Source organism: Homarus americanus, unplaced genomic scaffold, assembly GCF_018991925.1.
Source record: "Homarus americanus isolate GMGI-L3 unplaced genomic scaffold, GMGI_Hamer_2.0 scaffold54443, whole genome shotgun sequence".
NCBI classification, from domain to species: domain Eukaryota; kingdom Metazoa; phylum Arthropoda; class Malacostraca; order Decapoda; family Nephropidae; genus Homarus; species Homarus americanus.
This window is the reverse complement of record NW_024750852.1, coordinates 80,064-106,085: the sequence shown is the minus strand read 5'-3', so window position 1 is coordinate 106,085 and position 26,022 is coordinate 80,064. Positions and strand designations below refer to the sequence as shown.

The following is a 26,022-nucleotide window of genomic DNA, read 5'->3' as shown; positions in this document are numbered from 1 at the left end:
GAGTATGGAAACTCAGAAGAAGGAAGAGCATTCCACAGTTTGGCTGTGTGAGGAAAGAAGGAGGTACTATAACGGGTTATTCTCGTGTGTCCGACATCCACAGAGAAATGGTGGGCACCGCCTGTTGGGCGCTGAGCCTCTGATTCTAATGTGTTAAGATCTCGTAAAATACGGGTCTAGGGGAGCCAAGTTGCCACTGCCCAAATCTCTCTCTCTCTCTCTCTCTCCAACTGTAATTAAATGGAATCTTTAAAACTTTCAGCTGTAAAAGTAGATTAGTTTTTCCATGCATTAAGATGAACTTAAACGTAGTTTTTGCCTTTAAAAACGTAGGATGAGTCTGAGTGAGTGATCAAACCTGTGTTTTTCAAATTTGGCCTTTACACGGTGATTTTTTGAGATGGAAAAGAGTATAAATGATTACCAAATCATCTTGAATGTAATGTTTACAATTAATAGCATATTAAAAAGTTATATAAAGGCCTACAGATACTTAAAATTCGTTAAAACTAACATAATAGCATTAACACCAAAAAACACAAACAAAATCAAATTTTTTTAAAAAAATTTTGCCATCCCTGATCAAACAAATTGTGCGGCTTCATTTTTTAGTCATGAACCGGAAGTGTGTTGTATTAATTGTCTTTATTAATCGGATGTAATTATATATATATATATATATATATATATATATATATATATATATATATATATATATATATATATATATATATATATATATATATATATATATATATATATATATATATATTCAAAACCCAGAATTGGGGGTTTCTACTTCTATTGAGATACCGGAAGTGAGTTTTGGATCGTGTGTCTTAGAAACCTTAAATAAGGTAATATAACGTCTAATAACTGGAAATAAACTATAGCAACACCCAGTAACCGGAAAAAGAGTAACGCCCAGTAACAACAAATGGGTTTTTTCTAGCACCATTAAGAGCTAATACGCATAACTTACCATCACACAGAGCCATGAACATGCACGGGGTATCTGCAGCCTCACCCGTGTCAGGGCCGCTGGTGACGGGCGGCCGACGGGTAGGAGAGAGCGGCACCTCCAATGTCGACGATGACCCACAGGCCCGGGAGGTGCTCGCCCACCCACACGTCACACTCCTCCCGCCCACACCTGTCTCCTCCACGGCCATCAGGCTAACGTGGAAGGTACATTACTCTGAGGCGGTTTGTATAGCTGTCTTTATTTGTCAGTCTGATTCTATATCTGTCTATCTACTTGTTTATCGATCAATCTGCAAATCTATCTATCTATAATATCTATTTATAAATTGGAAGGAAAAATTTCTCCATGATTTTGTTTACTCATTCTACTAACTGTTGAAGACATTCTGCTCAGTGTATTAAGACACCCTGTGCTTACTCTTACTGTGAAACAAATACTATTCATTTTATATAAGATTCTACTCACCAACATCAAACGCCAATCATTATACTCACCAAACACCCATCATTATACTCACTAAACACCAACCATTATACTCACCAAACACCAATCGTTATACTCACCAAACACCAATCATTATACTCGCCAAACACCAATTATACTCATCAAACATTATACTCTCCAAACAACAACCATTATACTCACCAAACACCAATCATTGTACTCACCAAACACCAATCATTATACTCACCCAACACCAATCATTATACTCACCCAACACCAATCATTATACTCACCCAACACCAATCAAACTCACTCAACGCCAATCATTATACTCACCCAACAGGGCCAACACCAATCATTATACTCACCCAACACACCATTATACTCATCAATCGCCAACCATTATACTCATCAATCGCCAACCATTATACTCATCAATCGCCAACCATTATACTCACCAATCACGATTAATTATACTCACCAATCATACTCACCCAACACCAATCATTATACTCACCCAACACCAACCATTATACTCATCAATCGCCAACCATTATACTCACCAATCACGATTCATTATACTCACCCAACACCAATCATTATACTCACCAATCGCCAATCTGCAGGTCCAGGACTTCGCAAATTACATGGACGGTTTTTACATCCGGTATCGTGACCTGGACTCGGGTACGCATCAATTCCGGATGGAGACCATAGTGAGGTCGGGGCCAGATGCCTACACCCTGACGGACCTGGACAAGTACACTGAGTATGAGTTCTTCGTCGTCCCCTACTACAGGAACATCCACGGACACCCCTCCAACTCCCGGATCGCCAGGACTAAGGAAGATGGTGAGGGAGAGAGAGACATTATAAGTGGTCTTACAATGGGCCTTCGTGTTGGGTACTCAGCTGTAACATTTCTCTTTACGATAATGTGAACTGGAATATGACACTACACACGAAGAGACGCACTAGAGGTACACACGAAGAGACGCACTAAAGGTACACACGGTCACACACACTAGAGGTACACACGGTCAGACACACTAGAGTTACACACGGTCAGACACACCAGAGGTACACACGAACAGACACTAGAGGTACACACGAACAGACACACTAGAGGTACACACGGTCAGACACACTAGAGTGACTAGAGGTACACACGATAGACACACTGACACCATTTTCAGATAGGTCAAAGCTCTAGTGTGTGTCTGGCCCCTGTGTGTTCTGTGATAGACTCAGATTTAAAAACTTGTCTCAGAAACATCACGATGACAGACTACATCATAGACTATGGATACTGAATAATGTTATCCAGATTGTAATGGCATGGTTCTAAAGGTGGTGCATTGATCTGTAGTATGTAGAATTTTCATTATACCTAACATCTACTCAACCTAAGTCCCATACATCTGGAAAGCCCCGATTTTTGCCAGGTATTTCGCCGTAGATTAAATTCCACCTTGGCAGATGATCTGATTTTATGCTGCGTCCACAGTGCCGTCGGCGCCCCCATCAGGAGTTGAGAGCTTGGTGTTGAACAGGACGAGCGTGGTGCTGTCATGGCGGCCACCCTCCCGTGCCCACACCAACGGCCTCATCACCCGCTACTCCGTGTGGCTTTTCATCAACAAGACACAACCTCACTCTAACCTCACCGTGGACGGCGCCCTGCACAGCCTCACCCTTCATAATCTTACGTTCGGCCTTCACTTCACTGCCACTGTCGCCGCCCACACCAAGTGAGTCTCGTATAGGGCTCAGAGCCATCAACTTATGCATCGATATAATTCCTATTTCATTTTCAGTTGTATTTTCCTCTTGATTCTACATGGGTAAATTGCTAGTGTTGGCAGGTGTGTATTACCCTAAAGGAGTCACTTTCCTTGATGATAGAGTATCAGGTGTACCATTATCATCCTCTGTAAACTTAGAATCCATTACTGAGATTAATGACATTGAGGTAGCATGGAACTGCAGAGCGCGTATTTTGATCTTGTACACCAACACCTACATTCAGGGTTTCACTCCCCTCCTGAGTGTGTTCTCTTTATCATCCTCATCATTATTATATTTTCCCTCTGACCAGTGTTTTAATCTCCTCTGCCAGGGCTGGCCAGGGCCCCACTAGTGGTGGCCACACCTGGCTACAGGACCCCCTGGCCAATGTGGGGTCTGATGAGGCCCGCCGAGTACCCTCCCCACTGATGGCTGTGTTGAGGGAGACTTGGTTCATCGGGGCGGTGGGCGCTGCCGGCTTTGTGGCTCTCTCGGTATTTGTCGCCGTCGTCTGTTACCGCCGCAAGAGGAACGAGAAGCGAGCCATGGGAGGTGAGTACCTGTACCTTATACAACCGTAATCATATCAGCAGCTAAAAGTAAGTCTGCTGATAGAGATGGAGGGATTCCTTAGCATTATTATAGTAAGAAACGAATTGTTTCTTGACCCACGTGAACTGAGTTGGTCGTACAACCAAAATCTTTAGCAACATCTGAACATGTTGCCAGTGTTGGTCTAGTTCTCTACATAGAGTACTATAATTTGTATTTTACTATGTGTGTAAGATATATTGGCTATTTTACCCCCACGGTCAAGGTGAAGACCGTGACCATAACATCTCAGCATCTTTGTCCAGCAAGACCAACCAGACATACATCCATGCTGGTTTTCTTCTAACAGGATCATTCCACTGTGTAATGATCTATAAAAGTGTCATGTATGATTCTCTCGAGCATTTTGTAAATGATAGCAGATTCATCTATGATGGAACTGTAATTACCCATGCTGTGACAATCGCCCTTTTTGAATACAGGACTCACATATGCCAGTTTACAGTCCTTAAGAATCTTTCCTTCCTCCATAATCCCATTGAACAAGATACTGAAGGGTTCCCAGGATTCATTGCACAACTCCTAACACTCTGGGACGCACATCATTAGGACTACGAATTTATTAAGTTTGAGCTTGGATAAAGTGGTTTTCACACATTCACACATTCCTCATACAGCTTAATGCTAAAATACTGAATGTTGCTTACAAAACTAGTTATTTTCATCCTCTTTTGTAAACACTGAGAAGGTAATTGGTTTGAGTGTCTTTGTCTCCGCTTTGTCTTGGTCTTATTTCTCATAATTGTCTTCTTAAAGTCTCGGGTCTTGATACACCAACAAGTGTCTTGAACTTTGATTTGGGGAAGTGATAGAGGGCTTTGGGGTTTGACTTGATCTCTGATACTGTTTGTCTCACGTAATTCTCATTTTGCTCTTTTATTGTCGAACTTAGTTTGGTGTCTCAACTTGTCTGTGATATTTGACAACTTGTCCAAGTACCTGACACTGTGGCGTGACTCGTAAAGTGTTTTAGGTGAGGGTCTTTATTGGCAATACGCGGCCTGTAACTCGTCGCTTTCAATGTAAAAATAGTTAATGATAAGGAATTAATAGCACTGTGCATTTTTTGTCATAATGTTAACTATAAATGAATTAAACTTAGCCTAGGTTAACCTTAAGTCTTGGTTTAATCGAACGGTTATCGATGCTATTAAGTGTTATATATATATATATATATATATATATATATATATATATATATATATATTTGGTAACTTGGCCACCAAAGCCACTTCTTCACAGGCACTTGTTTTCAGCAGTGCATACTGTACTGTACAGTATATCTCCTGACGTGTGTGGATATTGGCTGGCCGCTCCTTGAAACAATCTTTTAGTTGTATTTTATTTTTTACATAAATGACAGGAGCTACAGGCATCCACTACTCCCGTCTCCAACTCAGACGCCCCTCCCAGGAAAAGTAGAGTCGAGAAAAACTGGGGTGTTCGTTCCTGCAAGTTGCTCAGTCGACTCACCAGAGATGTTTATAACCTGGATGACAGCCTCGCACTCCCGCTGCCTTCACTCTCCAGTATATAGCTGTCTGCCCCTGTGTTGGCTGTGAACAGAATGAGACTTTTGATTCTTTGGTTCTGGAACTATTAGAAATACATTTGCATGTCGAACAAAATTTTTTTTGTGGATTTTGAAAAAGATTACAATTATTTTGAGAACTTATATAAGCTCCCATCAGCGGAACACACACACACACACACACACACACACACGCACACACACACACACGCGCGGAACTTACCCAGATTACTCTGTGTAATGGGTGTTGTCCCCTCCGGGCCAGCCAGCAGCCAGGCGACTCACCTACAGTACCGTCACTCACCTGAGGCCCGTCACTCTTTCACCAGTCACTCAAATGAGACTCGATCTTCACTCGTCACTCACCTCAATCTGTCACTCACTTCATGCCTGTCATTCACTTGAGCCATTCCTTCCTTGTCAACTGCCCGTCTTCATATTCTCGGCATTTTCCCACCTGCACGTCATTGTCTCTCAGTGCTGTCGTGAGCACAGACTTATGACAGCGTCCCCCAGACCCACTTGTACCGCGTAAAGTGCTTCTATTCGAGAGATTTACTGTAGGTCGTTGGGTGTTCATCAAAGAGTAACCTGTTATATTGAACACCATAGTTGTTCAAGAAGTTCAAGGAGTTCGTGAAGGTTCGAGGTTCATGTAACATTCGAGTTGTTCACGTTAGTAAAACTTCTGAAGTTACAACGGTCAGCAATATATGCTCCGATTACTGAAAGAGTTATTGCTGAACTCTGTCAAGTGTTCGTGTACGACAAGAACACCACTGAACACCTTCTAAGCGTTCAGTCAGCGAAATTCAATTACTTGAATGCCAGGGAGAGGGGTTGGGGGGGGAGACAGCAGTACCATCACGCAGTAACTTCCCAAATCTGTTCATTCAGTCAGTAAGACCTTCACGTAGAAGTAAACGAAGTCTTCTGAGCACTAAAGGAGGTGCTCAGTAGACGTTCAGTTCAGTTAGGTGAACACGTAGATGCGGCATAACTAAAGGCAGCAACAACAGCGCCACCACCACCACCACCTCTGGCTGATCTGCAATTCGGAATACACTTTATGGCCTGGCTCAAGAACTTCCCAATTCCTCCCTCTCCGTGTTGCCTTTGACGACGTCGTTTGAGCTACACATAAAAGGGGGGGGTGGTTGGAATTTGGGTGGGGAAGGACGGGGGAGATTAGGCAGGATGGAGGAGTGGGGTGATTGGGTGAAGGGGAGATTAGGTAGGGTGGAGGAGTGGGGTGACTGGATGAAGGAGGAAATTAGGCAGAGTGGAGGAGTGGGGTGATTGGGTGAAGGGCGAGATTAAGCAGGGTGGAGGAGTGGGGTGATTGGGTGAAGGGGAGATTAGGTAGGGTGGAGGAGTGGGGTGATTGGATGAAGGAGGAAATTAGGCTGAGTGGAGGAGTGGAGTGATTGGGTGAAGAGCGAGATTAGGCAGGGTGGAGGAGGGGGGGTGATTGGATGAGGGGAAGATTTGGCGAGGAAGGAGGGGGACTAGTTTAAGAGAGTGAGGATATGGATATGGAAAAAGGAAGAGGGAGATTACGTTGGAGAAGAGAGTGATTGTGTGCAGTGGGGGGCGGGGGGTGATTGGGTTGGCGATGGGAGACATTTGGTTTGAAGAAGGGGAACGATTGTATAGAAGGAGAGAAAATTTACGAGTTTTTAGTGATGAAGGGAGGAAGGAATGACCTAAACCCCGAAAATATTGTTTAAGGTAATGTTGTTTTCCGGTTTTAGTATTTAGTGTGGTAATGTTTTTTTTTCGGGCTTTAAGAATTGTTATTACAATCATGATGACGAACCAATTAACTTGACTCTCTTGAGGGATTTATGTTGTGAAACTTTCAACCTACGACTGCCAGACAGACAAACACGTGTGAATTATAAACAGGAGGATAATAAAGGAATCTGCTTTATTTATCTACTACAATAACGAGACGAAACACACGTAGGAGAAAATCCCTACAAGGAACAGAGAATATCGCTCTCACCCGCCTAAGTTCGACAATATAGATTTTTTTTGTGTGTGAGAGAAATAATTGAGATGAAAATTAGAACGAGCGCATAATACATTCTTATGGCGAATAATCTTTATTAAAACAGTTTCAGCGAAATATTAAATATACAGGTTTATGTTCCCGCTAAATGAGTTCCCAAAATGAGTGAATGACATTACCGTTTATACGAGGCCAAACATTCCATTATTTTATTAAGGACCAGAAATTGGACTTTGCGGGCAGACATAGTGCCACTCTGATCTAGAAATAGGTGTTGAGAGGACCAAGTGCCATCCTGGTGGGAGAGGGCCAAGTGCCATCCTGGTGGGAGAGGGCCAAGTGCCATCTGGTGGGAGAGGACCAAGTGCCATCCTGGTGGGAGAGGGCCAAGTGCCATCCTGGTGGGAGAGGGCCAAGTGCCATCCTGGTGGGAGAGGGCCAAGTGCCATCCTGGTGGGAGAGGACCAAGTGCCATCCTGGTGGGAGAGGGCCAAGTGCCATCCTGGTGGGAGAGGGCCAAGTGCCATCCTGGTGGGAGAGGACCAAGTGCCATCCTGGTGGGAGAGGGCCAAGTGCCATCCTGGTGGGAGAGGACCAAGTGCCATCCTGGTGGGAGAGGGCCAAGTGCCATTCTGGTGAGTGGTGGGAAAGGGGACCCAGGGACCTGAGGGGGGGGGGATGATGTAATGGCAGGACAAAGTGCCAAGTGCCAGTACATGTAAATAGGATGATGTAAGGATAAGTGGAGACAGTGCCAAATGCCATTGTTGTGATTATGAAGCGTCGGGGAATCTGGAGACAGAAGAACAGAGTGCCAAGTGCCTGGATCGGGGGATCTATCGTGACAAGGATAGAGTACCAAGTGCCACTATGATTTGTGAGGAAGGGAGGATGATTGGTGCGTCTCCGATGGATCTGAGAACAGGAAGATGTGTGAATGCAAGGATGGGATGCCACGTGTTTTTCTGGTGTCTGGAGACAGGAAGATAGTGTGCTAAGGATAAAGGGCTGTGATCACAAGGATAGAGTGCCAAGTAACACCCTGGTGTGTGTGTGTGTGTGTGTGTGTGTGTGTGACAGTAGTGTGTGCCCGGGGATCAATATGGTGACAGGAGGGTTTATAGCTCTGGTCCTGCTCTGTTTTATGCAGATTTGATGGAGCTTCATTTTTGGAACCCCTTCTTGTGGTGATTGGATTAGGATTTATGTGATATCCGGCCGAGACAAGTCCGGCCAGCCAGTGTGAAGATGCGGTGTTCTGTGGCGGATGAAACAGATCCGGCCAGCTAGTGATAACTTATTTTTTTATTTATTCTCTTTGTCATTCGTCAGTTTACTTGCCAGTCCTGCGGTCGGTCACTTGCCTATTGCGCACTGTTGGCAGGTACAGGGTGTCTGCAAGGCCTCTTGTATGTAACTGAGTATACGTCAGTGTTAGTCCAGTCTGGACTTCAAGAGTTCCCACTTGGTACTGTCACAACTTTTACCGGTAGATTATTCCATTAGTTGACAATTCTCACGCCAGAGAAGTTAGTTCCGGGAGTGTTGAGGGTTTGTGACTTCCTCAGCTGACCTGTGACCTCTAGTGGGGGCACGGTCAGCTATTTCCAGATACGTACTTTTGACTGTATAGTACTCACTTTAATGTTTATTTACATTCATTGTGGTCTCTTTTACTCTACTGTAATATAAACCTGGTAGCTGTAAACGTTTTAGTCTTTCTTGGAAGATGATGGTTATATTGCTGGCACCATTGTGTGCCTTCCTTCTGATTCTTACAATCCTATGGCGGTCTTTGGTACGTCTCGGATACTAAATAGAATTACGTTACTGCAGTCCGGTAGCCACACCTCATAAGATCTTCATATTAATCCAGCTTAGCGAGGTTATTACCAAGGTTCACTTTTCTCACAGTGATCTGAGAATGTCATTGCATAATCTATCATCGTAAACATCCAGATCTGTCTCATATCTTCTTATAATTTTGGTAATATTTCCAATATATTAAGACTTATAACAGTTATTTGGCCAAGATACATCACTTTGAATGCCCCAACGTTAAATGTTAGCATCCATTCTTGTGGTCGTGCTTAAAGCTAATTGAAATAATTCTATAGACCTTCACAGTCAATTTGATTATATAAGTACAGGTTTCTCTAAATAACTTTGTCTTCAGCAAATATTTTGTTAGGCGAATGAAAAAAATCTGGCCTGTCATTTGCGCACTGACTAACAATAACGTTCCAAGCACTCTGCCTTGCGACACACCGCTGGTCACAGATATACGAGAAGATTTCATGCCATAGACCACCACACATTGGTTACAGTTTTTCTATTTTGAATTTAAGATACTAACACTGCCTGGTGAAACAAGTCCTGCCAGCTATTGCGATTTTGATACTGATCTTTTGAGAGTGGAGTGATGGTAGTGGAGTACATCTATGGTCTGTGGAAAGGTTCAGTTGCATGTCAGTGGAGGACTAGACAGGCGCTCTCTCTCTCTCTCTCTCTCTCTCTCTTATGTTTTTCATCTTTTTACTCCCCCTCCTTTATCCACTTCTTCGTCACCTCCTGCGTGGGTATGGTAGAATTTTAAGAGTTCCTTTGTGGTTCTCAGGTGAAAACATCCTTTCTCTGCCCCGCCCAAGAAAATATCCCACTCCTTTCTACCCTCCCTTCCCTCCCATTAAAAGAGACTCCCTCCCCCCCTTCTCCGCCTTCCTTTTCCTCTCCTCCCTTCACTCCCCACCTTCGTCTCACCCTCTCTCTCTCTCTCTCTCCTTCTTCCCTTGTGCTCTTGATCGACAAAGAGAGAGAGAGAGAGAAACAACAAAATCAGAATCGTCACCAGTTTCGCAGTGTCCAGAAATGTGGGTACGAAGTAATGAGATTTATGAAGAGCGTGTTGGAGGTTGACGGCTGCTTCTTCCGGATTATGGGGGGTTTGATTAAAGGAGTAAGAGGCTGAGGGAGTGAAGGGAGGGGGTGAGAGCCGCAATGAAACCCGCATCCATTACCACTACTATATAACCCTGATATTGAGGCTGGCCATTCTCTCCCCTTCCAAGTGTTTCCGTGTTGGGTAATGTCTGGACATTGCCCAAAATAGGGATATCAGGTTATGCCAGAACGTGACCTGAAATTAATGGGTCGACCCCCCACCCAGCTTCCCCTCCCCCCTCGGCTTCCCCTCCCCCCTCGGCTTCCCCTCCCCCCTCTTCGGCTCTTTACGTTCGCTTTCGTTACCTCTCTGTAATTCACAACGATCGAGCCCCCTCTTACCCAGGCAATACTCCCAAGGACTGGGATCCTTCCAGTCATCCCTCCACAGTATTCAAAGTTAGTTAAAGCAGATACACGTGGAGCAGAAGCCAAGAAAGGGAAATGAAACACAATTGCATGTAAATATATTAAATTAATAAAGCTTAAAAAATATGATAAGTTGATACACGAGGAAAGTAAAAAAAAAAAAAGATGGAATTCTAAACTTGATTTAGAAATACATAGCAACTAAGAAACAGTTTATTGGAAGTGATGATTTGAACAGGTAAATTACTTTATAACTATAAAATTTAAGAAAATAAGTAAAGCCGCTGATATATATATATATATATATATATATATATATATATATATATATATATATATATATATATATATATATATATATATATATGAAAAAAATATTCTCAATTTGATCGACAAGTTGAAAATGTAAAAATTTCTATAGCTTCATATTTACATTGATATACGAGGGTTTTATGAATAGGCTGTCGGATTTTATTTTTATTTATTTGTTTATTTATTTATTTATTTATGTATTTTTTTTTAGGGGGTCATAAAAATTACGAGACCCAGTGGCCATGTTCTACTGCTCTGTACCGTTCCTCAGACCGGTAGGTTGGGACCCCCTTTTTTTAGGTTAAGGTGGGGAAAGGATGAAAGGCATGCTGGGGCTCAAGGCACAGCCAGACATGAAGGATATAGAAGTCACGACAGATAGTCGTGGGGGGAAAGGCTGGAAAAGAAGTTTAATGAGTTAAACAGAGGGGGGACGACACCTTTTGCTTTACATATTACAGAGTTTGTTGGCTAACTAAGCTAACCTAGGATTTAGGATGAGGTTGCACAATGGTTACTTTAGTTGACAATGACGAGTTTGATTTTACATTTACATGTTTATTAAAAATTATTACTGTATTACGTAATGGACTCACTAGATTGTGACTTGTTAAATGTGATCTTATATCATCTAAGTTTCAATCTAAGGTGGATCGTTGTGGCGGAAAGATGGGTCGCGGGTTGGGTTGTTGTAGTGCGGGCAGACTCCCACCAGGCGTGGGGTCGCCCTCTGTTGATGTTTTCCCCGCGTAGGTGGTCTGGGCTGTGAGGGTCCTCCAGGAGCTTGTCCCAAACCTTCTTCCCTAGGCGATGGAACCTGATGTTGAGGGCCTCCGTTTTATTTCTCAGGTGGAGGGTTTCCACTGTTTCCTGGTAGAGTAGCGCTTGGCCACTGGCTGACCTCAGACACTTGTTTTGGAAGCTCTGTAGTTGTTGTCGTTTGGTCTCCCCGAGTGTGACGAGTTACGTGTGGGTACTCCAACACAGGCCTCACGGGCACCTTGTACAGGTGGACTTGTATCTTTCCAGGCATCAGTTTAAACCGTTTTAATTTGGCGGCGGCGACATTGGCTTTCTTTAGTCTCTCTTCACGTGGGAAATGATGACCGTCCGAGAGATGATGAGGCCGAGCAACCTGCCTTGTTTAGAGTACTCAATCTCTTTGTCGTCGATCATCAATGGCGCCGGCTTGAATTTGGCTATGGGTATGACCTCGAATTTCGCTTTGTTTGTTTTTATTTTCCATTTATTTTCATATTCCGAGATATCCTCTATTACCCGAGCAGTGAGTCGCGCCATCCTTGCCGTGGACCTTCGTGGACAGGTGTCAATCTGTGTTACATCGTCGGCATACATGACGTACTCGCTGTCGACGATTGGGGGTGGCAGGTCAGCCGTGTCGAGCGTGTAAAGGGTTGGTGAGAGATAGAGCACTGAGGCACGCCGCTCGAGAGTGAGAATTCTTCTCCACAATGCTTTTATCTTGATTTTGGCCCTGCGGTCCGTAATGAAGTTGCACAGCAGGCGCGCCAGGTTTTCGGGTAGCCCCAGTTTTATGATCATATTATACAGCAGCCCTGCGTGCCAAACTTTGTCAAACACCTTGCTAACGTCCCTCAGCACTACGTTGCACTGCAGGCGGCCAGTCATGTCGATGGCGATCTGCTCGTAGGCCTGGACTACGGCGGTGGAAGTGCCTCGGTACTGGCGGAAGCCAAACTGGCGGGGATTATGCACGTCTTCGTCCTCTAGATACATCCGCAACCGCTTGTTTACTATTTTTTCGAGGATTTTGGCAGGTACCTCTAGCAGCGATATTGGTCGAAAGTTTTCGACTTTGTTTGGAGGCTTCCCTGCTTTTGGTATGAGGCATATAACGGCGGTTTTGAACATCTTAGGGAAGTATCCAGAGGCGAGGCAAGTATTGCAAATATGAGCAAGCATCTCTATCATGTTGTCGGGGAGTTGAGCCAGGATCTTCTTGTTAATTTGGCTTTGCTCAGGTGACTTGTTTTTAAACCCTTTTAAGACGGCTGACACATCTGCAGGAACTATGCGCTCCGTCAGGTAGCTATCGTCCACCAGTCTAGTGAAGTCAGTCCTTGCGAGCTGCTGGAGCAGGTGCGGATGGTCATGCAACTGACCTAAAATACCCTCCTCAAACTCCCTGTCGAAGCTCTCGTTCTCCTGTTCACTAATGGTAAAGATCTTCCGTAAATATCGCCGATGTAATTGTTCTTGGTTTTCCTCCTCGAATATTTTCATGTTGTTTTGGTCGAGCAGGTAAGGGACCGTGTTAGAGGTGAAACCCATCAGTCGCTTGATCCCTTTCCAGAAGGAAGCAGAATCGCTGTAATTGTTGGCTGCCTCCCACACCAAGGCGGTTGGGGACCCCCGTAGCTGACTACATTCGTCTGTTTCGTAAGAGTTGATTCAATTTTTCTTTAGGTTACACCTTTCCTTTTGACAGTCTCAGTTACTATCACGAAAATTTCTTCAACGGATAAAATTAAGCCGCCTTTTTTATACACCATGACCCACCATATCTTGCGTGTGACGTTTATATGATTGGTCTATTGAAGAATCAAAACAAATACAGTACACCAACATTTTCTCTCGCGTAAGATCACTGAACTAAACTTGCGCTCGCCGTACCTCTGGGTGCTGGGTTTCGAACCCTGTGTACTGGACAGTACAGGTTTTGATATATCCATTAACAAGTTCGTACGTACTCCATATCTCCTGGAGACGTGGATAAAGTTGTGATCACCATAACTACTGTGTTAGTGAATCGGGATCTTGGTCACGAAAGGCATTAACTGAACTATAAAAAAAACTAAGAAATAGTAGGGAAAATGTTTGGTTAAAACGTTTACTCCCTTGATAACACGCGAAGCTCAATTTTGATGACATTGTTTAGTGCCATTTTCTGTGATAGATAACACGGGAAACTCCTCAATTTTGGTTATATATCCTTTTGAGCCATTTCTTCTATAGATATAACATGGGTGAACTCTAAATCTTTAATATATTCTGTGTTGTACCATTTACTGTGATGAATAATGTATAACTCATCAACTTAGAGGTAATTATGCTGCTTCGTGCTACCTAGTGACTCGTTTGCGAGGTCACTTGATAATTACAAGGTTTAGTAAAATTATCGGACTTACTGCATGGGCAACTCAAGTTGATTAGAGGGTAAGAAGTGAGGCTGACGTCGAGAGAGTACTGTCAGAAACAATTTGGATAGAAGTAACCGATGGTAGGGAAAAATTAATCATAAGAGTAATATACAGTATAGACCTCCTAATCTTGATAGCGTTAATGAGCGACTTATTTGGGATGAAATGCGCAAGGCATCCAGTCATAGCAAAGTCTGTATAGTAGGCGATTTTAACTTTAGTCAAATAGATTGGATCGAACTTACGGGTAACTCAGAATCAGGATTTTCTTGAAATAGTTGAGGCTGTTTCCTAAGTCAACATATAACCGAACCCACCCGGGGTAATAATATACTCGATTTAGTTCTGTCAAACAGAGAAAACCTCATTAGTAATGTCGAGGTAGGGAACGAACTAGCTAACAGCGATCACAAAGAAGTAAGATTCAAATTAGAATTTAATGGCAGTTGCAAGGAAAATTCCATTAAAGTCCCAGATTTCAGAAGGGAAAACTTTGATAGTTTGAAAAGGCAGCTGAGAGAAGGGGTATCACGTTTCGGGGTGAATTACTTGACCTCACATAATGTACCCACTTTACTTAGAGACCTAACAACGATAACCTCACAAAATATGACGGTTGAGGATTACCTGATCACGAGATCTGAGGTTGAAGAGTTCCACAGCAATTTCAATAATGAGTTACTTAATGCACAAAGGCAGAACATACCATACAGAAAACTCAGATCAAACAACAATGACCCCAAATGGATGAATAATTATTTAAAGAATATAATTGGACAAAGGAAGGCTATAGGTAGGAGAATAAATCGTGGTGAAGTTTACCTCTGAGAATATTATAAAGTATTGGCCAGTAGGGTTAAGACCGAGATAAGAAAAACAAAGAGGAATAATGAACTGAAGGTAGCAAGGGAGGCGAAGTCAAACCCCAAGGGACTCTTTCAAATGTATCCCACTAAAACACGAGAAAAAATTGGACCAATACATTCAGATACCGGCGAGCTAACGGATAACGACGGAGAAATGAGCAATAATCTGAATAGATATTTTTCAAGCTTTCACCACCGAAAATTTAAACATGATACCCGAGGCACCGACTATATACAGAGTTAGTGAAGAAAATAGATTAAGCGAGATAGTAGTGACTAGCAACGATGTTAGAACATAAGAATGGAGGAAACTGCAGCGGGCCTATTGGAACATACTAGGGTGGATATAAGAGCGATAGGGGTTGGGTGTAAAAGGGACTGCCCAGTATGGGCCAATAGGTCCGCTGCAGTTTTCTCCATTCTTATATATATATATATATATATATATATATATATATATATATATATATATATATATATATATATATATATATATATATATATATATATATATATATATATATATATATATCCACAGTGGAAATGTGGATAAGATAGCTTAGCTTTCGTCTTTATTCAAGACATCTTCAGAGGCAACTGAATTTACAGGGATTGAGAGAGGCTTATATACAATGGGTACCTTACATAACATCAGGTCAGGTCTCATGTTTTGACCTATTGTTATGTCACCCATTTCATAAGCTCTTTCATTTGTGGTGGAGGTGGTGTGTGGATTAATAGGTCCCATGTTATTGACCTAACCTGAGGTTATGTAAGGTCACTCATTGTATATAAAAATGTTGACCAAATGTGTCCTGTCAGACACACAAGGCTGAATTAAAATTACCACATTGAGCATAGAAAGTAAAAAGGAAAGAGGACATAATCTAAGACGAACCTTCAACACTTACAACACTATTCACATATTGAGTTAAAAACACATCTCTTGCTGCGAATTAAAGCTGTTGTGTTCGCCTCCCCTGCCAACGCCTGACACCAGTTAGTGGTGATTGCAGTAGTTATGCATAGTTAGTGCCGGATTATACTCCTCTCCCATTTTCTGTCTCGCCAACATCCCCCCCCCACTTCTTTATGTATTGTTTTACAATTGTTTATTGTAACAGTGTACATTCATGGTCCCCCTTGTTAACCTCTCTCAGGTCCTCACGCTCTCTCTTTTGATGCTTAGTGAAATGATAATAATAATAATAATAATAATTAATAATAATAACTGGTAATGAAATCAATAACAAAAGAAGAAGCAAGTGATCGCCAGGTCTGTAGATGCAAATAATTTAAATTGAAGCGTGTAACTCATGCCAGGCGACAGGCGCCATCCCTGCCCCGGACAGACAGACTTGCAGTCCCAAAACAGATGGTAATCGAGTTTCCTCTAGTTCTCTGGAAAAGTTTATGAAAAGCTGGAGAGGCTCAGTTTACACTCGCCTGACAGCCGCGTTTGTCTGGGAATTCGACATGCAGCCATACCTCGCGAACGCAAACACTGCCCTGAAAGTGTGTTTGGGAATAGCGCTCTTTCGATGATTCATTCACGTGTGCGTCAAAAGTTTATTTGGGATTGCGTATTTGTGATTATTTGCGTGCACCGCCAAATTTGTTTTCGGAGATAGCGTTTATCAGAAAATTCAACGTGCAGCCATACTTCACGAACGCAAACATTGAACCAAAAAGTTTGTTTGGGAATAGCGTTTGGGGCGAGAATCCGCATGCGTCTGATTTGAGAAAATAAATGTTAAATGAGATTTGTTTGGATTGGGAACGTCCTCAAATACGAGGATTGCTTTGCTAGCATCTCGCATATTGCAAGATGAAAGGTTAGAAGTTGGAGAAAAGGTGGAAAGAATAGGAATTCCGATTTTTCTTCTTTCTGAGAAAGTTGGAAGGAGAGATACTGTACACGTTACACTGAACAACAGTTCCTCGACTGACACTGCGCTTCTTTGTACCTTGTTTCCAATTCGACCAACTGAAAAGGTGCAAAACATGAGCTAAAACGCGTTATTTTTCAATAGGATAAATATTTATATTAATATATTTTTTTTGCATATGTATACATACACTCATACATTAGTAAACACTGTATACATACTGTATAAATGAACGTAAATATACATATTCAAGCATCAATGAATTAATACGTACATTATATGAACAGTATGAATTATGCAATTATTCATTTCACTTAACAGTAGAGACGAAAAAATCATCTTCAAAGCTCTCCTTCATCGGGTGCAGGGGATATTAAGGAATAAACCTTGCTTGTGCCTGCAGGTATTGTTTTCATAATATTGTCGGAAAATTCATGTTACAAATCTTTCCTAATCTTTTAAGCAATACCTCACTGTTAGCAATGCTCGCCTGTCTCCGTACCGAGTCTTTCTCAGTGCTGACTTAACAAGATTCGTTACTTCGGCTTAATGCGGTAGAGAGAACAAGTTCATGGCAGTGAAGGAAGCTCTTTAAATGGTTTCGTGTCTGCAATCTAAAATTCTATTGAACATGTTAGGTTCTCCCGGCTAATAAAGCCAAGTTTCTCCACCGATTATAAATCCGTGTTTTCAATCTCGTATGGCTTATAGCCAAAGCATTCTGCTAGTTTTGTCATGGGTTCTTTAATTGTTTTGTACACTCGTCGACAGAAAATACTGGCATTTGCTTTACTTAGAATTTGTCAGAAAGCCTATCCCTTAATTCGTGTTTAAGTTTAACGATGACATGTGTGCATCTTATTCGCAGGACTTTTTCTGCGTCGGGTTAGTTCTTCCTTGCATTTTTTCTTCTTTTTTCAAATTCATATCCCAGATTAAATGTATGATCAACCGTCAAAAATAGAGGCGGTTAAAGGGTCTACTCTTGCTGTCGGAATTACAGTACAACCAACCTTTCCAAGTGTTTGAACAAGATTGGTAGATCAAGAAGTAACTTAGTAGGGTCAGAATTTTCACTACTTTATGAACGTCTTGCAACACAGGTCGTAAACACAAAAGGTATAATTTGTTTATCGGATTATAGTACATGCTGAATAACATTTCTTCATGGTAACAGTTTATAGAACTTAACAAACTAAAGTTCATTTTGAGTTCCTTCCCCTGGGAAAGTATAGGGGCTTAGTAACAACAGCAAGCTCCATCGAAAGCCACCGTGTCACACACTACTGTATAGTTATTTGAAGGTGTTGTTTTCCACCATTCAGTGTATTATAGATTTTTCTGGATGCTATTTGTCTCTTGGAAGAATGACTGAACCAGTAATATTTTTTTTTTCACGGAGATATTAACATTTCTCGACAAAGTGTCTACGGCAGCACGACGCACTGAGCTAAATTGAATGGCATACGTGTGTTACCATTGGCTTAGAGAATCTTTTTTTTTTTTTTACAATTCTCTCACATCACCAACAGCTCCTGTATTATCAAACTATTGTCAACACTAAACCCATTTAAATAATTTTGTTGGTTTAATTTTACATTCGTCAACAGCTCTTTTATGGCTGGCACCACAGCCACAGGTTCTGTTTCCAATAAACCCACACAGTTGACACAATATTATTAAAATTTTCACTATAGTAACGAATAACTATATAAACTTTGTCACTTATATCTGCAGATTCATCAAAATTACTAGACTGTATTTACCGTCTCGTATGTCATTTAGCAAAATAAAATAAAAAATGTGGTGCGAACACACTACAATAATTTATCTGCACTTTTTTCGACATGCGTCGGTGAGATCAACTGTAGAACTGAACAAACAACGTTCCTCAATTAGAAGAGCTAGAGGACCTGCAGCTTCACTCGCAGCATGGGGGGTTGGAGGGAATAACTTTAGTAAACAGCAATTAAAAAAAAAAGCGTGAATTAGTGTAAGGATTTGCTGCTTATATATTTTTGGAATTTCTGCGTGTCTCAAGTCACTTGGCATTTATTTCACACTTACAAAACACCTTTTATCAGTTTTGATCTGTCTCAGCCAGTCCTCAAGTTCAGGAAAAGACTCCCAACTTTCGCGACAGCACTGGTCATAAGTAGGTGTAATTAGTATCTGTACACCTTTCACACAACTTGATACTGGCAAACACTTGCTGACTCAGAAAGTTGTCATAACTGGTGTGGGTCACTGGACGGCGGAAGCCGTAGTGTCGGTTCAGTACTTGGACTCGACGAGTAACACACGCGTTAATACTTATCAGGGAATCGTACTGGACGAGTCATAACTTCGACGTGTAAAAATGCAAGAATAGTTATGACCCATAAATGTGATGAATACTTGGAAATCATCAAAAATTAAAACATTTCAATTTAATACATCCAGCACGCTAGAAAATACCCCCAGGTCGTTTCAAAAAGCGTTAGAACAAACGCAAGGCACAAAACTGCAAAAAATGCTCAAATAATTTTTGAACGCTAGGATTTGCGCATTGAGCGCCAAATTGACAATTATTATTATTATTATTATTTAGAAGTAGTAATAGTAGTAGTAGAATGTTAATTTGTGCATGATTAGTGGTGCATGTACGACATACATTCAAAGAGCTGTTGGTTAGGTTATGTAAACGTGTACAGAGAAAACGTCTTCAAGCCGTGGAGAGCAGGTGAACATAAAGACACAGTACGGTATGCCTCTACACACCGTCTATATTACCACGGTACGCCCCAGGCGCCTCTTGAGACCTTGCGTTATGCCAATATCCTACAACACATTACACTCAGTGCCAATATCCATTATATAAGGTCCGTGCACACCATACACAGCCACTGTATACCCCAGATGCAGACTTTATGCTCCCCCATTATCCCACTATATTGCTCATACACAACGCCAATATACATCGAACAGACCATCTTAGACCTTACACAACATGCACTGGCCTTACACAATATACGTTGGACTTACACAACATAAGCTCGCCTTACACAACATACACAAGTCCAGGACACTGTAATAGTGAAACGGTAGGCATCAGACCGCACAAGGTGTGTCGCCTTAGAATACCAAATGGACTATTAGCCACTCGGTCAATGTTGTTCCCTACGACTTGTCACGACCCCGCACCAACACTCCTCCGTTTATTATACCCCCTCTACAGCCAAAATCCCACCCTAAATCCCCATAAAAATTCCATCTTCAGCCCCCAGACAGTGGATTTACTATAGGGTATATTAATACGTATAAGCATAATGCAGGGGAGGGTGATAAGTTTACTTTTTACATTTTACGAGAGGAAAACGATAGTTTGGTAGACCTGCCAACGATTACTAGGGGAAAATCAGGCGGGTACTTAATGTATCGATCAGGGAGGGGAAAGAGTGTTATAAATTCAAGAGGGAAGTGGCGGCATTCTCCCCTCACAGGGATTACCCGCGTAGCTTCACTCCCCATGCTTCTGCTCCAGCTCCTGCTGCTTCTTCTCTTGAGGTTTCTGCTTTTGTTGTTAAAATCTGATACTCTTGTTGTATATCCCCTTCTTTTTCCCGCTCTTGACGTTGCTACTTCACCTACTTAGAGCTTTTCCTGGCCTTGTATACCCTTCTCAATGCTGTTGTCAACAGCATTGAGAAGGTTGAGTCAATTAGCGCGTCTTGGCGCACCGATGACTGTTGTTTTATGTGTTCACTGTAGAAAAAAAGGCTACTTGTTTTATTATTAACGTTGACACCTTCGATCTTTCTCTTTTCCCCCTGTACCTCCTTTTCCTTCCACCCGCTCACACTGCTTCCTTGAACCTAACTACTCCCCCATTCCTCTTCCTTGCCCCTTCGTGTGTTCCCCTCCTCCCTCACGCCTCCGTCTCACTCTTATACCACCCACAACCCCCCCCACCCCACACCACCCACAACCCCTCCCCCCCCCCACACCACCCACAACCCCCACCCACCACCCACGACTCCCCCTCTCCCACACCACCCACAACCCCCTCCCCACCCCCACAACCCCTCCCCACCCCACACCACCCACGACTCCCTCCCTCTCCCACACCACCCACGACTCCCTCTCCCACACCACCCACGACTCCTCCCCTCACCTCTCCCACACCACACGACCCCACCCCCCCCACCACCACGACCCTCCCCCTCCCACACCACCACGACTCCCTCCTCTCCCACACCACCACCCTCCCCCCTCTCCCACACCACTCACGACCCCTCCCCTCTCCCACACCACTCACGACCCCCTCCCTCTCCCACACCACCACGACCCCCTCCCACACCACCACGACTCCTCCTCCTCCCACACCACCACGACCCCTCCCTCCCACACCACTCACGACCCCCTCTCCCACACCACCCACGACCATCACGACCCCCACCCACCATCTACGAACCTCACCATCTACGACCCCCACCCTCACCATCTACGACCCTCCCCCGACCCCTCACCATCTACGACCCCTACCTCACCATCTACGACCCCCACCCTCACCATCTACGACCCCCACCCTCACCATCTACGACCCCCACCCTCACCATCTACCTCCCATTTACGACCCCCCCCTCACCATCTACGACCCCCTACCTCACCATCTACGCCTCCTCACCATCTACGACCCCCTACCCTCACCATCTACGACCCCCACCCTCACCATCTACGACCCCCCACCCTCACCATCTACGACCCCCCACCTCACCATCTACGACCCCTACCCCACCATCTACGACCCCCCACCCTCACCATCTACGACCCCCCCTCACCATCTACGACCATCTACGACCCTACCCTCACCATCTACGACCCCCACCTCACCATCCTGACCCCCACCTCCATCTACGACCCCCACCTCACCATCTACGACCCTCCCCACTCCCACACCACCCCCTCATTCCCATACCTCCCGACTCCATTTGCCCTCTCCACCGCCCATCTCTCCGCCCACATCCCTTTCATGAGACTATACAGTTCTTTGTTGTATTACTGAACTTTCACGTGAAGTTTGTGTCGTTTTTTTTTTTTTTTTTTTTGGGGGGTGAGGAATTGATGTAGGACGAATATATGAGGGACTCTCTCTCTCTCTCTCTCTCTCTCTCTCTCTCTCTCTCTCTCTGACATGAACATACAGGTAATGAGGAAAGGAAATGCATAGATAGACACAGTAAGTTGAGAGAAAGAACAACAATAGTTTGAGTGAGAGACAGGCGGTTACACAGAAAGACAACTAGAGAGATTAGAGGAAGAACAAGAAAATGAAAAAGTGGGAAATACACACACACACACACACACACACACACACACACACACACGCAGATAGTTAGATAGATAAGCAGGCAGACATTATTGAGAAAGAAAAGAGAGGGAGGAAACAAACAGATAGACATACACTCTAGAGAGGAAAGATAATAGAAATAAAGGACATTGACAATCAGATAGATAGACAGACTATGGAGGAAAAATAAGAGGGGAAAGAGAATGTGAGCGACAGTAAAATCGTTATGGGGGAAGGAGAAAAGAGAAGCAACCTGAAGAAAAGCAGAATTGGAAGGGCCGACCCCAGGAATGCTAATCTAATTTAGTGATTCCCTCCTGGGGCATGCGTTGCTTAGAGGGCCTGGAGGGAGAGATGAGGGTGAAGGAGGAATGGGAGGAACGAGGAAAAGAGGTCGGAGTGAGCGTGGGGGGGGGAGGAAGGAAAAGGAGAAGGATTGAAGGAAATTGAAGAAAGAAAATGAGAAAGCACGAGGTAGGGAAGCGATGAGGGTGAAGGAAGGACGAGGAGAAATTGTGGGGGAAAGCTGAGAGGGAGAATAATGAGGAAGGGGTGGGAGACATGGGGGATAGGAAAGAGGAGAAAGGAATGGGTGAGATAAAGGAGAGAAGGAAAGGAGAGGGAAGTTGGGGAAGGTACTGAATAATGTGGGAAATGGAGGTAAGGAAGGGAATGGGAAAGATACATGAAGTATGGAATAAGGACTGTGACAGACAGACAGACAGAATGATGAGCTAACCTGTCAAGGACCTCAACATAGGGTGAACACCACAACACTGGGCTCTCAGCTGCTTTAATGTATTAGCATATCTTAATTACAGCGGTGGGTGGCCAAGAAGCTCAATCAGCTGTGCACTTGAGACGGGGGTGACTGGAGAACAAGAAAAAAATGAAAAATACGGTGCAGGAAACTGCTCTATTGTAATGGTATCACTATTGATTTTATTTGCGGGCATATTTTAACCTAAGCATAAAAGAAAACTAATGAATATACCGGGTAGTATTAATTTCCTCAACTGTTCTCATGGGAAGTTTTTTTTTTCAGAATTGTTTATAATTAAGTTTTCATCCAAACTATAAAAATAAGCCTACAGTCCAGTGGTATTGATAGAGGGGCCTCAGAGACGAAAATGAGTACAAAAAAATCCAGATCAGAAGTAGGTGACTTAAATTTCGGAGACACTAGTCCTTCCCGAATGAGACCTGCAGGAGTACTGAACGTAAAAGGAAACGGAAACTGAATGAGAAAGCTTCACTTCCAACCGGAAATTGGCAGGAAATGGGAATGCGACGCAAGAGGATTTTTGGGGTGGAACTCGTGGGTGACGGAGCTGCTGCCGCCTATTGTAGAAGAGGCCTTGGCTGTGTTGGTCACTGGGAGTGTTTGACAAGGAAGACGGTGACGAACCAAGTAACCAATATAAAGGGAAATCACTCATACTTGCAAATGTTTGAGGACCGTGCACGTACAGTCGGCCACAAGAATAAGTACTGTCTATAGTACTCTATACCGACGGTTCGTGTTGAGACCAAATATCTGGTAACACTGTCCTGAACAGAACAGACAAAATTACAAAATGACCTGTAATTTATGTTTTATTCCTACATATATGTTATATATATGCATTTGTAGTGAATGTTTTACTAGTGTCTTGTGTTTGTATTACAAGTAATATATTGTATCCAATGGTAGTAAACTTTTTACTGATGTTTGGATTAGTAAAGGAAGGAAGAGGAGTAAATAGAGGAATAAAGAAGGGGAAACAGAAAATAGTTAGAGATAACAGGTGGGGGGGGGGGGCTGAGTTTCATCATGCGTCTGGATGCGCAGTTTCAATGTTACCAGACCATTTTCGGACCTTATAGCTACAGTGTGTATACTTATTCCTGTGGCCGACTGTACAGTCACCCAAAAAAGTCGTGTCGCGAACCACGAACCCCGAGATTCAGACTCGTGAACCCGAAGCAGTAGACACTGAAACATTATTCTGTCCATAAATGCTTCTGATTCAAGAGTCTGAATTTCGGGGTTCATGGTTCGCGACAGGACTTTTTTGGGTGGCTGTACATGTAGCATGACAATAGCGCTTGCCATTTGGGGGTGTTCTGAAGAAGTGCTGCAATTCATCTTTAAATTTCTTTACCTTTTCTAATTTTATATTTGGAGTTCAATGAGAATATCTATTGCAGTGTAAAAATGTATTAAAATCAAATAATAAGGCTTACATAATCTTTCACTTCTTCTTTTACACTCTTCCAGTAATACCGCTGGGAATTCTTTTCAGTTGTGGTAATGATACCACTGTGCCCAGCAGATGGTGCAGCATTGCAGTTCAAAAGAATACTCTGCTTTTCTTCTTCTGAAGTTATAATTCTCTGCCATAATCCTGAAATTGGTGCTCAAATTTGCTAAGTGACATACTTACTAACCATCAATTCTATACGGATTACTGTTCGTAGCCTTCACCACTGCCTTCTTTACATGATTGTCACTGCCTGGCGGTGTTATTTTTTAGGTAGTACTTGACATACTCCATGTACTTTTAAAATTTCTCAATCTGCATTTTCTGCCCTGTCAGTGTCGCCATATCCACTTATCTATCGCCACAGCACAACTGGTCACTTCTGGTCCGACTCAGACGCACGGTGAGGCTGGGTCACGTCACTGTGAATGTGACGTCATCAACTGCGCATGCGCAGTTATCGTTTCGGTTACTTCTGGTCCGGGGAACTTCTGGTCCGTTACACCGGCCCTGCTGCTTTTTGTGTACCAAATTCCTAGTGTTGTATCCACACTTTCAATTTTATCTCGAGTGTAAAAAAAAATGCTTTTTAGTGTCTGTAGGTGTGTACAAAAACAAATGTATATCAACTAATTCATGATTTAAAAAGTATAAACACATTAAGAAATTTTAACGAATCCCGTAACAGATCATTCGCCCCTATTAAACAAATAATACAAATAGCACAGATAAGCAAAGCATACGTTAAAGCTAGTAATAGCAATGAAAAGCAAAAGCCTTTCATTTATGTTTACTGTTGTTTAGCATCTTAAGATTTGGTGATAAAAGAAATACGACACAGAAGAGAAAGGGTGATGTTTATGTCAGCAATAACTTATATATGGTAAAGTACAACAAAATATGTTGAAATTTGGCAGTAACACCTAAAAATACGAAGCACAAGAAAAGTGTGAGGCAGGGGAGGACGTAACGTCGTTAATGCTGTGATGGTATGCTATTCCCTGAACAAAGTGTAATAATTGGAGTGGTGGGCATCAGGGTGGGAGGGCACGCCAGGCAGGCAGGCTCGGGGGAACCTGCTAACCTCATCACCGACCAACCTCCCACCTTTCTTGATTTCTCTCGAGTGTTGCGCCCTGGTAAACGAGTTGTTGCCTGAAGGGCACCTGTCATGCTTACTATCCACCTCAATCTTACAGGCAGCTTAGTGGGAATGATAGAACTTTTGAGGGTGACAGGAGAAGGTAACATTTTAAGGATCTTGGGGGCATGGGGAGAACAGTAATATTATAGTAGTTCATAGATTTTAAGGCCATGAGCCAATCATGACACTTGTACCACAAGTATAATAATGAAGGCGGCGGCCAGACTGAAGTTCTTTCTCTGTGTACCTCTGTTTACTGTTCTTGAAGACTTTTGCTCTATATCACAAATTGCAATACACTACAGTGTATTGCTACTCCGTGCTTGACAACCATATAATGCAATTAGTGTTTGTGCACATTCCTCTCGGTAACA

The 26,022-nt window shown here is 43.0% G+C and overlaps 1 protein-coding gene across 1 annotated transcript in view; it reads left to right on the top strand.

Annotated features, from left to right (window-relative positions):
* LOC121854344 (roundabout homolog 2-like) overlaps positions 1-26,022 on the top strand; it is a 78,667-nt gene that overhangs the window by 45,051 nt on the left and 7,594 nt on the right. The window contains exons 10-13 of the mRNA XM_042348951.1: positions 993-1,188; positions 2,056-2,281; positions 2,937-3,180; positions 3,549-3,769. Of these exons, the coding sequence (XP_042204885.1) occupies positions 993-1,188; positions 2,056-2,281; positions 2,937-3,180; positions 3,549-3,769 (887 nt within the window). The remainder of the gene's footprint in view (positions 1-992; positions 1,189-2,055; positions 2,282-2,936; positions 3,181-3,548; positions 3,770-26,022) is intronic.